At 41.5% G+C, this 17,500-nt stretch overlaps 1 protein-coding gene and 1 non-coding gene across 2 annotated transcripts in view; one reads left to right on the forward strand and one right to left on the reverse strand.

The window, feature by feature from the left end:
* Epb41l5 (erythrocyte membrane protein band 4.1 like 5) overlaps window positions 1–17,500 on the reverse strand; it is a 124,848-nt gene that overhangs the window by 89,167 nt on the left and 18,181 nt on the right. Inside the window, 4 exon segments of the mRNA XM_052736735.1 lie at window positions 1,742–1,794; window positions 2,207–2,251; window positions 4,367–4,445; window positions 6,573–6,615. Coding sequence (XP_052592695.1) covers window positions 1,742–1,794; window positions 2,207–2,251; window positions 4,367–4,445; window positions 6,573–6,615 — 220 coding nt within the window.
* Window positions 5,902–6,027, forward strand: LOC128110199 (small nucleolar RNA SNORA51). The gene has a single exon (XR_008218155.1). It is a non-coding gene; the product is annotated as a small nucleolar RNA SNORA51 (small nucleolar RNA).

Genomic DNA, 17,500 nt, shown 5'->3' on the forward strand with positions numbered 1-17,500 from the left:
TGTGTGTAATATTAAGTGTTTGAGGGCACATACTTCTGCCTGCTGTGGTGATATGTTGTTTGTAATCTAAGAAATAAAGCTTGCCTGAAGATCAGAGGACAGAGCCCAGCCACGGAGTTAGCCATAGAGGTCAGGCAGTGGTGGCACACACACTTAATTCCAGCACTAGGGAGGTGGAGACAGGAAGTGATATGGCTGGGTGGAGAGAGGAATATAAGGCAGGAGGAGACAGGAGCTCAGTCTCTTTCAGGCTGAGGAGTTGATGAGGTAAGAGGCTGGCTGCTCGTTTCTCAGATCTTTCAGCTTTCACCCTAATATCTGGCTCAGGGTTTTTATTAAGACCATTCAGGATTCGTGCAACAGCCTGTGCATGCAGAGGCCAGAAGAGGACGTCAGGTGTCTCCTCTATTGCTTCTGACTCACTGCCTTAAACCCAGTGTCCCACCATTTTAAATGGCTGTCATGTTCTTGCATCTGTCTGTCTCAGCTCTAAAAATCTAGGAGCCTTTACCAGATCTTTATATGGGTGCCAGGGACTGGTATCTCTATGTGCAGATCAAGACCCCTCATTCACCATTCAAGTCATCCCCCCAGTCCCATACAAACCCCATTTTAAAGCATATACTTTGGCTGTCATGAGGGACAAACAATACAGACAGCATTTTCAAACTAATGCCTCCCCTTCATTATGCAGATAGAAAACAAGTTTTAATTGACAGATAAGAATAGTGAAAACAAATCAAGTAGATAAAAATTCTCATCACCAGGAAAATATGCTTTCTTTAAGTAATGGATAGATAAAAAAACAAATGTTTACTGTAAAACATGCAAATTTAGTTTTGTTATGTACACAGTGACAAATACTACTGATCTTAGAACAAAAGTACAACCACTAAGAAGGCGAAAACCTAAAGTCCTGAGCATCGTTAAATATAACTCTAATTACAGTATATACAGAGATATTCCAGAAAAATGTTTCCTTTCAATGGGTGAACAAGGGCTCAAATTATAGTTTTCCTTTAAAATGTCAACTTTAGGAGACATTTAGTATTTAAGGAGAAAAATACTTAAATAGAAGTATTTGGGTAAGTTTCCCAGTAACCTCATTTATTAAAAAACACCTCAAAGTGACCAACAGGCTCTTTTAAATGTGCACTGGTCTGATCTTGTTTCGGTGTGCTGATTCTTCCTGAACTCATTTTCAGAGTGAACAGCCACGATAAGTCACTCTCATGCCACTGCATTCTCTTCGTGAAAACGATCAGCTTAGCATTTATTCAATTACCAGGCAGGCTGCAAACTGTCTCAAAGCACTACCGATGGGAAGAGGGCAGGAGGAGCTCGTCAGTCGGGAGCCCTGGCTGCTCTCCAGAGGACCTGGGTCTCATCCCCAGCACCCACACGGCAGCTCACAAGTGTCTGTAATTCCAGTTTCAGGGATCTGACACCCTCACACAGACATGAAGGCAAAACCACCAATGCATAATATAAAAACAATAAATTTTTAAAAATTTAAAAAAAAAATTAAAAGAGCGAAGAATTGAGAGGGAAAGGCAGTGAAAACAGTAACTTTTTAAAGAAGTCTTAAATCAAAGCAGAAGTCAAGAGTTGGACATGGGCACAATTTTACACCAACACCAGTGTTGTCTTTTCTAGCCTGCTGTCTGATGTTATTTTTATTCCTTAGACAGGCATCACACAAAAGAATTACGCTCCAGTCTTAAGCACAAGAACCACTTACCTTGCAGATTATAAGCTGCCAACTGAACGGCTGTATCAAAAGGACACTCTAATCTGAGATCAAAATACAAATTGGCTAAGTCAATTTCATAATCTTTAAGATAAATAACAATAATTTATATTGCATCTTGACAATTTGCTTTACACAACTCTAGACTTATGTGTATATATATGTAAGTACACTTGCCTACGTGTGAGCACGTGGAGGCCCGAGGGCCATGTCCAGAACCATCCTCTGCTCCTTCCCACCTTACTATTTTGGCTACAGTGGCTGGCCAGCGAGCCCCCGCACTGGGGTTGCACAGGCCACCGTGCTCCTGGGTTTTACATGGGTGCTGGCGTGCAAATTCAGGTCCTTTACTCACTGAGCTCTCATCTCGCCAGCCTCGCAGTGAACTTGTTTTCTACGTTACTTTTCTACTACTCAAGAACTTTGTAGTTATGTACTGAATAATTTAATACTCACTTCCCACTGAGAATATCTTGTTTTAACTGCAGAACAAATAAATACCTAAGGAAAATAAAAGACACAAAATAACTAAATACAACAATTTAATATGGAAAAAAAATCCTATCATTTTAACTTGAGAATACCCTTTTCTTTTTTTTTTTTTGGTTTTTTCGAGACAGGGGTTTCTCTATGTAGCTTTGCGCCTTTCCTGGAACTCGCTTTGGAGACCAGGCTGGCCTCGAACTCACAAAGATCCGCCTGCCTCTGCCTCCCGAGTGCTGGGATTAAAGGCGGGCGCCACCACCGCCCGGCCCCTTTTCTTTTTTTAAGACAGGATTTCACCCATGCAGCCTGGATGGCCAGAACTCAGAGATTCCCATGCCTCTGCCTCCCAAGTGCTGGGATTAAAGGTGTGCACAACCACACCCTGGGAGAACATTTTTAATTACAGAATTTTACCACAAGAAAATGTGTACGGGAAAAACAATAGAGGAAAAGAGCTCTGAGAGGTGGAAGGAAGTACAGCTGAAGGTAAGAGAGAGAAGAGCAGGCCAGAGTGTAGCGGAGCAGAGCAACTGCAGAGAAAATGTCAGAAGCATACATGTAAACGAGCCCCGTGACCCATCCTAACTTTATACATGTAAACGAGTCCTGAGACCCATCCTAACTTTATACATGTAAATGAGTCCTGTGACCCATCCTAACTTTATACATGTAAAGAAGCCCTGTGACCCATCCTAACTTTATACATGTAAAGAAGCCCTGTGACCCATCCTAACTTTATACATGTAAAGGAGCCCTGTGACCCATCCTAACTTTATACATGTAAAGGAGCCCTGTGACCCATCCTAACTTTATACATGTAAAGGAGCCCTGTGACCCATCCTAACTTTATACATGTAAACGAGCCCTGTGACCCATCCTAACTTTATACATGTAAACGAGCCCCGTGACCCATCCTAACTTTATACATGTAAATGAGTCCTGTGACCCATCCTAACTTTATACATGTAAATGAGTCCTATGACCCATCCTAACTTTATACAAGTAAATGAGACCTGTGACCCATCCTAACTTTATATATGTAAATGAGTCCTGTGATCCATCCTAACTTTATACATGTAAATGAGTCCCATGACCCATCCTAACTTTATACATGTAAATGAGTCCTATGACCCATCCTAACTTTATACATGTAAATGAGTCCTGTGACCCATCCTAACTTTATATATGTAAAGGAGTCCTGTGACCCATCCTAACTTTATACATGTAAAGGAGCCCTGTGACCCATCCTAACTTTATATATGTAAAGGAGTCCTGTGACCCATCCTAACTTTATATATGTAAACGAGTCCCGTGACCCATCCTAACTTTATACATGTAAACGAGTCCTGTGACCCATCCTAACTTTATACATGTAAAGGAGCCCTGTGACCCATCCTAACTTTGACAACACACTCACTTCTGTATGAGAGATGTAAGGCTAACAGCAGCTCACTGCCAGGGAATTCTAAAGGAAATCTTTCCAAAGGTATTCTAACAACTCAGCCTCATCACCTAACAAGGACTGTGTACAAGAAGCAATTCGTATGTGATACGGATGCAGGGTAAAATAAAGAAATGGATACAACCTGAAGCTTTATTCAGAATTACTCAAATCAGGATCTAATATCGTCATTACTCAATGGCATTTATAAGTAAAAAAGTCAGGAGCCAACCTACACGAAGTTGCTAACAAAAGACAGATCATAGTGGATGTCAATAAGTATAAGAATGTAATTTATCAAAACATTATCATTTCTGTTTAAAATCTAGGAACTGATTCACCAGTCACATCTGTTGGATGCATGAAAATCAACTCTTTTTTTGTTTGTTTGTAAAAGAATCATACACTTTATTTTAATATTTTAAGACAAGGTCTATCTCACACTGTAGCTCAGGCTAGCCTGAAACTCACTATGGGGCCCAGGCTGGCCTTGAATCCACAGTAATCCTCCTGCCTTAGTTTCCTGAGTGCTGAGATTATAGGCATGAGCTATTTTACCTGACTAGAATCCGACATTTTAAACATCTTGTTCTAGAATTAAAAACTCACCTGAGACCTTATTGCTAGGCTGAGGAATCCCAGGAGTGGCCTTAAGTCTTAACCCTGACCCAACCTTAGTGTAGGCTTACCGGGTCAGCTCCTCCCGAAGATTGTTTGGTTCCGAGGAATAGAACTTAACTCGAAGATGAAGACAGTAGGGAGAGCCAACTGCCGTTAAAAAAGAAAAGAGCTTTTGTTTGTAATGATTTACAATGTAATGATTTAAGAACTGTCAGTCGGCGAGTCTGCTGACAATTACTAAAGTATGAAAGAAAAGAACAGATCATTGTAGCATTATTTCAAAGAGAACATAGGCAGAAGTGTGACACAAAGTTTTAAAGTGTACCAACCACAGCACAGCATTATCAGTCATCTCTTACCTCAGGACAGAGAGCCCGACATTAATTCTAACAGTTCAGGGTCAAATGCATAATCTTAAGGGCACAATCAACCAACCTGGAAAATCTGCTGAGCTACACTTTTAGCAAACACCCGAGGAATGCGATGTCAGTAACTGCTCAAGGCCAGGCACCCCACACTTTCAAACCCAGTCCAGTGCACTCACTAACTGTGTGTTCTCAGCAACCCTGTCCCAGGATTTCATAAGGACAAGAGTTAAACTGCCCTGACATCTGACACTACAGGGACAAGCCAGGCTGTGGGACTGGACACTGGCATTTTCAAGTTCTGCCGAGTTAATAATACTCCATTTTATGTGCGTTACTTCATTTCATTATTTTTAATTTTTAATTATGAAAACTGGTGTTTTGCCTGCAAATGAAAGTCTATGTGAGACTGTCATATCTTGGAGATACAGTTGTGAGCTGCCATGTGGGTACTGGGATTTGAACCTGGGTCCTCTGGAAGAGCAGCTAGTGCTCTTAACCACTGAGCCATCTCTCCAGCCCCATCATTTCATTTCATTATTCTTAAGATTTAGTTTTAATTATGTGCATGTGGGGGGGGTAGTGGTGGTGGTGGGGTATTATGTACATGTGTGGATGCAAGTGTCCACAGAATCCAGAAGAAAGTGTCAGATCCCCTGCAGCTGGAGCTACAAGCAATTGTGAGCCACAGACACAGGTGTTGGGAACTGAATGTGGGTCCTTTACAAGACCAGTATGTGCTCTTAACCACTGAGTCATCTCTTCAGCACTGTTTCTTTCTCCTCCTCCTCCTCCTCCTCCTCCTCCTCTCCTCCTCCTTCTTTTTTTTTTTTTTTTTCAATACAGGGTTCCCCTGTGTAGTTTTGGTGCCTGTCCTGGATCTTGCTCTGTAGACCAGGTGGCCTCAAACTCACAGAGATCTGCCTGGCTCTGTTACCCGAGTGCTGGGATAAAGGCATGTGCCACCACTGCCCGGCTTCATTATTCTTCTTTTAAAAGAAACGTAAGTAAAGGCTGGAAAGATGGCTCAGCTGTTGCTCTTGAAAAGGACCTGGCTTTGATTCCCAGCATCCGTGTGGTTCACAATTGTCTGTAATTCCAGTTTCCAGGGATCCAATGACCTTTTGTGACCTATGAGGGCACTAGGCACACACATGGTTCACATATATGCACGCAGGCACAACACTCATACACCTAAAATAAATTATTTTTGAGGAAAACTTTGAAAAAGGATGACAGGTCTCTAGTGCTTGCCATAGGCTGTCAGCTGACTGCACAGACAAAGGAGACAAAGTACATCTACCACACATTTCTTAGCCTAGGCCACTGTGGATAGTCTGTATCATGAAACTCTGGAAAGACAAGGGAAAAATGGATACAGCCTTAAGGTCTCAAAACATCTTCTAGAGGTAAGTAGAACCGCCCCAAACAAAAACAGTCAAACAAAATAGAGTGGGGAAGCCCAACAAAATATCAACATAAGTAATTACCTAAAGAGATGTTAAAGATTTCATAAGAATGCAATCCAATTTGTAAGGTGCAAATATTCCTCCTATAAGCTCAAGTTACAAGCCTCTTGAGTCTAGATTACTGTAAACCCTATATAAACTGGGCACTGACTCGGTACATTACAAAGAAACAAGGCTTAGAAAGCAGACATGCTCGTCAGGCACTATAGAACACCAACTTTCCTAGCACTGAGGAGGCCAGGAAGGCTTCTGAGCTGCAGACCAACCTAAGCGTATCTTGTATCTTGAGACTCTGACTGACATAAGGCCCAGCCCACCCTGCAAAAGCAGATGGTAAAGAAACTCATAGGAAACATGATTTTTTAATGTCCTTACTATTAAGAATTAGTGTTTCTGATATATTTTATTTGCACTATTTCACAAATGATTTCAACACTTACTTTTTACTTGCTTTTTGATGCTTTTCGTACTGTCCAACCAATGCTGCAAACGGAAAAATAAAGTTGAGTACTTATGCAAATGGAAGAATTTAATGTTTAACAAGAGTTATTGCTTATTACAACTTTGTTGACAACCATTATGCAGTATTTCACAAAGGAAAAAGCAGAGGGCCTGAATTCTTTCAAATTCTCTTTCAAGGTGGCTCTTTTTTTTTTTTTTTCCTTTTGAGACAGAGTTTCTTCTGAGTAGTTTTGGTGTCTGACCTGAATCTCGATCTGTAGACCAGCCTGGCCTCGAACTCACAGAGATCTGCCTGGCTCTGCCTCCCGAGTGCTGGGATTAAAGGTGTGCGCCACCACCGCCCAGCTCAAGGTGGCCCTTATGGCTTTGTTATACCTGAAGTTCCCAATAAATGGCTCTCCGGAAACTGTTAAATTAGAGAGAAGAGGCTGGGGACAGCTCCGCTCTAGAGCACTTACCAGCACCGCCATAAATAAGTACATAAGCGAAACTTGAGAGAAAAATCCCATTCCTTTACAAGATTCACTGGCAGAACCAAACATTGAGCAGAGAAAATGCTATCTGAATTTTTGCAAAACAGTGACTATTCAGTACTCGTTGAAGGAGCCTGAGGGCTTAAAAATGAGACTCCCCGCCTCCAAAAATGTCTATTAAACAAGTAGTCATTGTCCCTCTGCCTTATAAAAATGTTTACACTTGGGCTGGGCATGGTGGCGCACACCTTTAGTCCCCGCACTCGGGAGGGAGGCAGAGGCAGATGGATCTCTGTGAGTTCAAAGCCAGCCTGGTACAGAGTGAGTTCAAGGATAGCTAGGGTTGTAACACAGAGAAACCCTGTCTCAAAAAACCAAAATAAATAAATAAATGAATGAATGAATGAATGAATGAATGAATGAGTGAATAAATAAATAAATTTAGAAGTGTTTACCCTTGACAAGCAGTTCTGCTTTCAACAGTAACAGTCTGTGTGTGTGTGTGTGTGTGTGCTGTTTTATTGTGTGCTACACAGCCAGTATATATAAAATAGTTAAGCCTTGTGAAAAACAAATCCATGAAAATAAAGAGAAGTTGATGTTAAGGATGACAAGTAGAAGATTGTATATTATGGCACGTGTTATAGAGAAACTTTTGTACAGACTTCAAGTTTAGTTTTCTTGAATATCCACTGGTTTCTGAAAAGTGGTCTGAAGAACCTCCAGATACATGACTACAAAAGGAGCAGACTTTCTGGGGTCTGCAGGGATTTGTACTTGAAGACACCGCAGTCAGCAGAGGGTCCTGTTGATCAGTCTGCAACAGCACTGTTTCAAGCCGGCAGCTGCCTGAGAAACCTTTACACGGTGGAGGCCAAGCTGCTGAACCACCTCCTTCGTGGTGGCCACACTAGAAGACTCAACATGGCCATGCTCAGGACAGCCGTGCTGCCCAGTCAGTCCGAGTGAGCCAGTAACAGCCTTTTCATTTCTGTAGCCTTTACACCGGAAAATGCTCATAACACGAACAAACCTAACAATTCCATACGTTTCCACTGACAAAGCATTCCCAGCTCATTACAAACCCCTTACGTCAGGCCCTCACAGTGACAGGCCGCATTGGTCCAACTATGATACACACGGGTGAGCTCGCTCCAGCATGCTTTCAATTCCAAGCACAAGGGAGGGAGGGCTCTTGTGTTAACGAGTCCACAGAGCCAAGGACGCACTTTCAGCCATCTTGCTGGCAAAGATAAACAAGGCTGCCCCGCTTCCAGTGCTGGTTGCTTTCTTTCCCTGCTATTTGCCTAGCCTCTTCTTCCCTTCTTCCTCAAGGTCCCGAAGAGGGACTCACAGAGCTCTTACTGCGCCAGCAGCAGAGTGCCCTTCTACCCTTGAGTAAGCTGTTCTGTAAACATCTCAGACTTGCAATTCTTTGTCTTAGTTCTGACGGTGGGGGAGACTGAACCCAGGGCCTCAGATACGCTAGACAAGAATCCTGCAGCTGAGCCATGTCCCAGTCCTATGTTATGTTTCCTCTGGATTCCAAGTTGTGGAGGCTACTTGGCCATCTCATTTAATACATTATTGGCCATCCCCTTTTAAACACATTCCAGCGTGGCAAATGTTCAGCTGTATAAATCCTACTGGCAGGCAGAAAACAGATCTATTAGGAATGATTTCAACCTGGGGCAACAAATAATGCTTTCATCTTGGCCCAGAAACCCAATATTCAACTATCCCAGACTCAAAGTGGCCTAATGTCATTACATACTGAGCATGAAATAAAAATAGGTTTGTGTCCAGAATGTTTTCTTTCAGAACCACAGACCTGGAAGTTGCTCAGGTTTTCTCTCTCTTACTGTAGTTGGGGTGGGAGGACAAAAAACAAAAAAACCAGAATAAAAAACCCACAAACATGATGGCTAGTCCCCTGGGTATTGTCTCAGGTAGCCCTGTGGCAGTGAGCACAAATGAGCACACCCCTTCCAGGGAGCAATCTTAATAGTGGACAGTAATGAATGAATGCCTCAAGAACCCTTGTCCGACTCAGAAACGACTGTACAGAGATCTCCCTACAAGGAATTCCAGGAGAAAACTACAAGACAACCACCCAATAATGGACTGGTTAGAACATTACCTAGGACAAAGGCACAATGGAGCCATTAAGAAACGAAAGCAAATCCTTAAAGACTGAAACAGATACTGCTGTTTGGGGAAATGTGGGGGTGGTTGACACAGGGTCTCTACATAGCCCTTAGCTGCCCTGGAACTCTGTAGACCAGGCTGGCCTTCAACTTCTGCCTCTTCCTTCTGAGTGCGGAGATTAAAGGTATGTGGCAGCATGCCTGGACATACTGCTATATGCCAGAGGACTCACTGAAAGTATTACAAATGGTTTCATCAACATGTACAAATGTGTATACACAAAATGTATATTCTTTTAGACCAAGGTAACAATTAATAATAAAATAGTAATTGACATTACTGGTGAGGTGCCGAAGAGATGGCTCAGCGGTTAAGAGCACTGGCTGCTGCTCTTACAGGGGACCTGGGTTCAATTCCCAGCACCCACAAAGCAGCTCACAACCATATGAAACTCTAGTTCTAGAGGATATGACGACTTCTTCTGGTCTTTACAGGCACTGTAACACGTGGTGCACAGACATCCATGCAGTCAAAAAACTCATACACAGAAAAGAAAAATAAAATTGCAAAAAATACTTAGAAGATTACTAGTGTTATGAACATAATTTATTGCTAAGAATAATAGCTCCTTATTATGACATTTGATATAGATAATTACGGATTTGGGGAGTAATATCACAAAGCAGGGGCTAGAGTTATGATCATATCTTAGAAGTTAGGAACACTTGCTTCTCTTTCAGAGAACCTGCATTCAGTTCCCAGCACCCATGCCAGGTGGCTCACCCGCTACCTCCAGCTCCAGGGACTCCAATGCCCTCTTCCGGCCTCCGTGGGCACCTGCACACATGTATCCTACACACATACATAAAAAAAAAGTACACAGCCAACAGTCTCAACCACCCCCAAGATCTATCCCCTGTAAACTACATGCATTTCCCCAAGATATGAATGGTTGCTCTTGACTCCTTCTCAACTTCCCTCAAACTGGAAGAAAGAAAGAATTTCTCTTTGATGTGCCTGTATTTGAAGAACAGTTAACAGTACACTGAAAAACCAATAGGCTAATTATAACCATCCCCACCCCCACCTGCATCGCAATAGGATCTCACTGTGTAGCTCTGGCTGGTCTGGAACTTGCTCTGTAGCCCAGGCTAGCCTACATCTCACAGAGCCTTCTGCCTCTATCTCCTGAGTGCTGGGATTAAAGGTGTGCACTGTCACACCTGCCAATTATAAATTTTGAGGCAATAGAAGAAGAAAACAGATCACTTACTAAACTCATTCCCAGTTGTTAAGAAATCTGTTCCTAGTTGGATCTATTCAAGACTAGTTTCGGGACCATTAAGATGGCTCAGCAGGAAAGGGTACTTGCCGCCAAGTCTGGTGACTTAGACCTCTGGGGCCACAGTGGAACAGAACGGACTCCCCCAAGCTGTCCTTGAGTTCCACACGTGTATCATATGTAGGCACACACATGAACACAAAATAAAGTGTAAAATAAATACAACGTAAAAACAAAACCCCAAAGACTAGTCCCATGATTACACTTTTCCACTCTTAACCATGCCCTACCATTAAACACAAAGGTTTCCCAGCAGAAAAAGGGCTATAGGCGTACACCAAGCAGTAATTTCAGTCTTCTCTAAGGAGTCTAGTATCTCCACTCCAATAAGACAACCAAATAAACACATTTTAAAGTGCGATTTGGGAGCTGGGGGAGTCCTGAGTCACCGTTCTTATGAAAAAGGTCTGAGTTCATGCTTGTGAATTCTCAAGTCTGTTTTCTTTTATCTCCTCCACATTCCAAGAGCAGGGACTGGAAAATTCAGAGCTCAGAAAAGGCGCTGATGCACTTCCTAGAACCAGGGTCTCCAAGAGTCATGTTTAAATTGCTAAGAAGATAAAGATGGAAGGCATGCAGATACAGACTCTTGGGTGCTTAATGTAAAACTGAAACAGTTTACACCTTAAAAAGAAAACAAATTCCCCCTGACTTCCATTTTTAAAGTTTAGTTGATAAACTTAAGATATTAAAAAGATGCAGAAAGCTGTATTTCCTTTCACCCTCAGCAGCTAGCTATGGAAGAACAATTTATGCATGCATCTTAAAAGACAATAATATATAATCCCAAACGTAATTGACATAACTAAACCAAACAATTACCTAGGAAGCTTCTAAAACACCAACACACAGACACACACACACACACAGACACACACACACACACACACACACACACACACACACACACACGCCCTCGGCCCAGGCCCTCCAGTGTGCAAACAGCCCTTTGGTGAGCCCCGCCTCTGAACACCCACCCAGCTCCCTGGAGAAACACACCACCACTGCTCAAAGGGCAAAGAGCCTAAAGCATGAACGTGTTAACTACCCTTCAAAACAGTAGCTACAAGAAATACCTCTGTGAGCAGGGGCACTTTTAACATTTTAAACTATTTTAGAAAATGTTAAAAAATACATGCTAAGGAAACAGGATTTGTAACTGACAAATACTTCTGTTTAGTCTAGATGCTAACTCTTCCCGAGTGTCTGCTTTCCTTAGTTAACAGTCTGTCATAAGTCATTGCAAAAGAAGACTTAGACCAGACATCACAAAATATTTTCCAGGTTACTTTTGTTCAAATTTTTTAAAATGTCAAATATATGACTGATATTTGGTGACCTAAGTATGTAAATCACTCTTTTTTTTTTTAATTTTTATTTCATGTGCATTGGTGTTGGGTTTCCTGGAATTGGAATTACAGATAGTTGTGAACTGCCATGTGGGTGCTGGGAATTGAACCCAGGTCCTCTGGAAGAGCAGTCAGTGCTCTTAACCACTAAACCACTCTCCAGTCGCCCGTAAATCACTGTTAAAGTTTATTCTTTTTGTATTTCTGTCTTGCATATATGTATGTGTACCATGTGCACGCCTGGTACCTGTGGAGGTCACAGAGGGAAAGTTGCTTTTCTAAGGTATTTTGTCACAGCAACAAGAACAGTAACTGATAACTTGCATATACTGGGGTAGAGACGGTTCAGGTGCCAAGTCAGCTTCCTGCCCTGTCAGGACTACGCTCCAGTTCCCAGCACCCATAGAAGGTTAACTCCAGTTCCAGGGGATCTGAGGCTCTCTTCTGGACTCCAGGGGCCCGAGGCATACACGCAGCACACACACATAAATGCAGGCACTCATATACATAAAATGAAAATAAATAAATCTTTAAAACAAGTGTTTACATTAGGAAATTAGAGAGATCAATGACCTAATGGAACACCTCAAGGTCTTAAAAAAGCCAACCCTAAACTCAAAAGATGGAAAGAAATACATAACACAGATGAGAGCTGAGATTAATGAAATAGTAATCAAAGAATAATATAAAATATCAACATAACAAAGAGATGGCTCTTTGAAAAGATAAACAATGTTGGTGAGTCACAGGCCAAAATAATAATAATAACAATGATAATAATAAAAGGACAACTTATATTCATAAAACCAGAGTCAAAGAAATTACAATAAATACCAATGACATCCAGATGATTAGGAGGGACCATTTTGAAAACTTGTAAGTTGGAAAAAAAAAAAACCAAACAAACCTGAATAAACTCCTAGACATATGACCTACCAAAATTAAGCCAAGAGACTTAACAAGAATAATATCGAAGGGCTGGAAGGATGGTTCAGTGGTTAAGAGCACTAGTTGCTTTTCCAGAGGATTGGGGTTCAATTGCCAGCATCCGCATGGCAACTAACATCTATCTCATCGATCTATAACTAGTTACAGGGATCTGATGTCTTGGCCTCTGTAGGCAATGCACACTTGTAATGCACAGACCTACATTCAGACAAAACACCCATACACATCAAATAAAAATGCATCTTAAAAACAATATTGAAGGTATAATAAAGAAATTCTCAACTAGGAAAAGCCCAGAACTAGACATATTCACTGCCTTTAAAGAAACCCTATCTACCTTTAACAATAACCAACATCAATGTTCCTTAAAGTATTACAAAATATAGAAAGGGATGGAATGCTTCCAAACTCTCTGCTATAAAGCCAGTATTACCATGTTAATAAAACCAGGTAAGGACTCAACAGAAAAAAAAAAAAACAAAACAAACCATGGAAGAAGTTCTTTGATGAGCATGGATGCAAAACCTCTCAGTACCTGCGACTGGAATATAGTAACACGTTAAAGAGAACACACATGGGACCAGGGAGATGGCTCGGGAGGTAAAAATGCTTTCTACACAGACCTGGGGACCTGAGTATGATCCTTGGAACCCAGACTAAAAACTCCCAGTACGGGGGCTGCATCTGTAACACCAGCACTTCTACGGGGAAATGCGAGGTGGGGACAAAAAAATGGGCTGAAAACGCAAAAGCCAACCAGCACAAAGTGTGTCTGCCATACAGCGGCAGACACAAAATAAACGCCACCCCAACAAAGTGGAATTCAAGAACCAACTCCCAAACTGTCCTCTGAACTCCATACATGCTCCATGTCATGGACCTACCAGAGTATACATGCACACACACTCTAAATACATAGGACTCAGTTTCTATAAAGTGAAAGCAGAGTCAAGAGACAGTCTAAAGGATGGCAGGGCATCTTGCCAGCTATCTACCTCCAAGAGGAACAATATCTAGAAGATAAAAGATTAAACACCCAAGAATACCGAGTACACAAGAAATGGGCAAACGAACTGAGAATGTGCTTTTCAAATGAAGTACAGCTGGCCAATAAACAATTGAAAAGCCACCCTCTTTAGGATCATCAGGAAAGGGCAAATCAAAGCTACAACTGAGATCCTGTCTCACCCCAGTCAGAATGACCGTCATCAAGAAAGAAAAAACAAATGCTGATGAAGATGTGGGGGGGGGGGGGGGGGAACGGGGTGAGAAAGGAACCCTCCCACATTGCAGCGGGAATGTGAGCTAGTGTAACCACTATGGAACACTGCGAGCTTATGCACTGCTTGGGGGTTGCAGAATGGTGTATCTGCTGTAGGAACGTTTGAGCTGTCTACAAAATGGCATCAGTTACCAGATAACCCCATTCCCTTTCTAGGGGCATAACCCTGATAACTGAAATGTGCCCTGAAGTACAAAGATGTTCAGAGCAGCACCCATAACAGTCAAATAGAACCAAACAAAATGTTGTATAGTCATATGTTTTATTCAGCCACAGGAAGGAATCAAATACTGAAAAATTTACAAACAACAAATACTAGCTTTGAAAACATTTTGAGGGCTGGAGAGATGGCTCAGAGGTTAAGAGCACTGGCTACTCTTTCAGAGGACCCAGGTTCAATTCTCAGAACCTACATGGCAGCTCACAACTGTCTGTAATTCCAGTTCCAAGGGATTGCTCACCCTCACACAGACATGCAGGTGAAGCACCAATACATATAAAATAAAAATAATAAATAAATCATTAAAAAAGAAAACATTTTGACAAGAAAGACTGTAACTAGATGATCATTTATATAAAATTTTCAAAATAGGCAAATCAAAATGGATAGAAGCACAGTACTCAATCAGAGTATCGTGTTGGAGGGGTTAATGAGGACAAAGTGGTAATAATATCCAGGGCTCCTTTCAAGGATGACAATATGTTCTGAAATTAATGATAGTTGTGCAATTCTGAATGTCCTAAAAGCAAATTACACAATCTACAGTGGTAAATTTTATAATATAAAAAAAGTATCTCATTATTTTAAAGTGGCCCAGTTTGACGTAACAATGCTATGGCTTCCCTAGCTGAAATCAACAGTTTTCCTCAAGCATGCCTTCTCTCTGCTCTATAATCCCCCTGTCAAACCACATCTCCAGAGTAGACGACTTCAAGAGTTCTTTCTACCGTTGTGTAGTATGTAAGATAACAGAACACTACAGTTTCATACGCCCTACCTCCTCCCAAATAAAACAGCCCAGGAATAATTCAGTGCTTAAACACAGTCAGCATCTGCACAGGAGAAATGGAGGGACTGATCAGGGACAGTCAGACCTCCACAATTTTTGGGTTTACAATAGTGTGAGAGCAACACACATTTAACAGAAACCACTGTTTCTGATCTTTCCCCAGACGAATGACAGCAGTAGCATTATCTTCTGTGATGAGAGACAGTGGTAGTGAGCCATGGCTTCCAGTAAGCCCCCAGGATTGTTTATCGTGTGATAAACAACCAAGACTCTACATTAACTGCAGTGCACAGCTATGCTATTCAGTAGATACATGCGGTTTGAACTTACAGCACTTTCAACTTACAATAGATTTATTCAGACATAACCCCATCTGAGGTCAAGGAATACTGATAGGCATGTCTGTAGATAAGAAGTATTACTACAAATATGAGGAGGTGAAAACACTGTAATAACCTTTGCAGTATCAGATTCAAATTGAACTTAATAGAGGTTGCATGCCATCCTCTCTCTCTCTCTCTCTCTCTCTCTCTCTCTCTCTCTCTCTCTCTCTCTCTATATATATATATATATATATATATATATATATATATATATATATATATACAGATAACTATAATCTTATACTCTCAAATCTTATCACAAAGCTTACCAAATAACTTGCTAACTCCAGGACTAAGATGGAAACACCAGATGAGCCTGGAGCATTTTTTTGGGCAGACAGGAAGTTAAGGAACAAAGAACAATACACTTGGGTTAAACGGACATGAAGGCATTTTGAAGCAGCTTACATTGGCCAAACTTGGGAAAATGTGAGCGTCAAAATAAACAACAGTAACAACACACTGAATAAAACAGGAATCAATGTATTTATAAACAGCTTGATGGGGAACAGTCTCAGAGAAACTGTTAACAAAACAATTAATTACAAAGAGAAAAAGGAAAATCAGGACATGATGGTACACGTTAAGGCCAGCTCAGCTACATGGTGAGTTTGGGATTTATGAAAAAACTTCAACAGGGAAGAGAACAGCTTAGAAATGAGGCTTGGAAAACACTATGTCATCAAGTGACAAAGTCAGTGTCACTGGTTATCGAGCACAATGACGCTACATGACAGCCAGTGGACAGACTGGGACACAGGAACACAACGACACTACAGGACAGCCTGTGGACAGACTGGGACACAGGAACACAATGACGCTACAGGACAGCCTGTGGACAGACTGGGACACAGGAACACAATGACACTACGTGACAGCCTGTGGACAGACTGGGACACAGGAACACAATGACGCTACATGACAGCCTGTGGATAGACTGGGACACAGGAACACAATGACGCTACATGACAGCCTGTGGATAGACTGGGACACAGGAACACAATGACACTACAGGACAGCCTGTGGACAGACTGGGACACAGGAACACAATGACACTACAGGACAGCCTGTGGACAGACTGGGACACAGGAACACAATGACGCTACAGGACAGCCTGTGGACAGACTGGGACACAGATTACTTGCTTTCTAAAATGAACCTACGTCAGGAGGTGACAACAAACCACAGAAAGGGACACCACACAAAGTAACTGTCTGGCTTCTTCGCAAGTTTCAGTCACGAGAATAACAACACGGCAGAAGCACAGCGTCTCAGATTAAAGGCAACCACAGAGACACGACAATTAGCAAAGCAGGATTCTGAACTGGACCTTGGTGGCTACAGAGGACACTGTAGGGACAACTCTACTCAACTAAAATAACATATGCTTTTAACCCTGACACTTAGGAGACAGAGGCAGCCAGAGTTCTGTGAATTCAAGGCCAACCTGGTCTATACAACCTGGTCCAAGACAGCCAGGGCTACAAGGTGAGACTCTGTCTCAAAATAAATAATAAGAACAAATTAAGATTATCTATACATATAGATAGAAAAATAAAATTTAATTCATTTACTTATTAATTTTGGTTATCTCTATGATGACTATATAATTCAAAAGGCATCATACACATTTTGGACTGCTTGGAAATGACGAATGAATTAAGTTTTGGAACAATAATTTTAGATATATGAACATGCCATATGTTCAAGACTAAGCTATAGTACATTAATACCTTGGATCCTTTATATCCTGCCCCCTCAATTCTGTTGTACCAAAACAGTAAATAAGACAAAGATATAAGGAAATCATTGAGTAACTCAGTTTACACTGTATGCTCTAGCTAAAAACAAAAACTGTACTTTATCAAGTTTATTATATTCATATAATAATTCACATAAATGTACTGTTTATTCAATGTCAATTTATTTCATTCTGGGAATGAATGTGGTCACTAAGCAAGTAACTGAAAG

This window comes from Peromyscus californicus, unplaced genomic scaffold, assembly GCF_007827085.1.
Source record: "Peromyscus californicus insignis strain IS unplaced genomic scaffold, ASM782708v3 Scaffold_14__1_contigs__length_90479793_seg_2, whole genome shotgun sequence".
Classification (NCBI taxonomy): domain Eukaryota; kingdom Metazoa; phylum Chordata; class Mammalia; order Rodentia; family Cricetidae; genus Peromyscus; species Peromyscus californicus.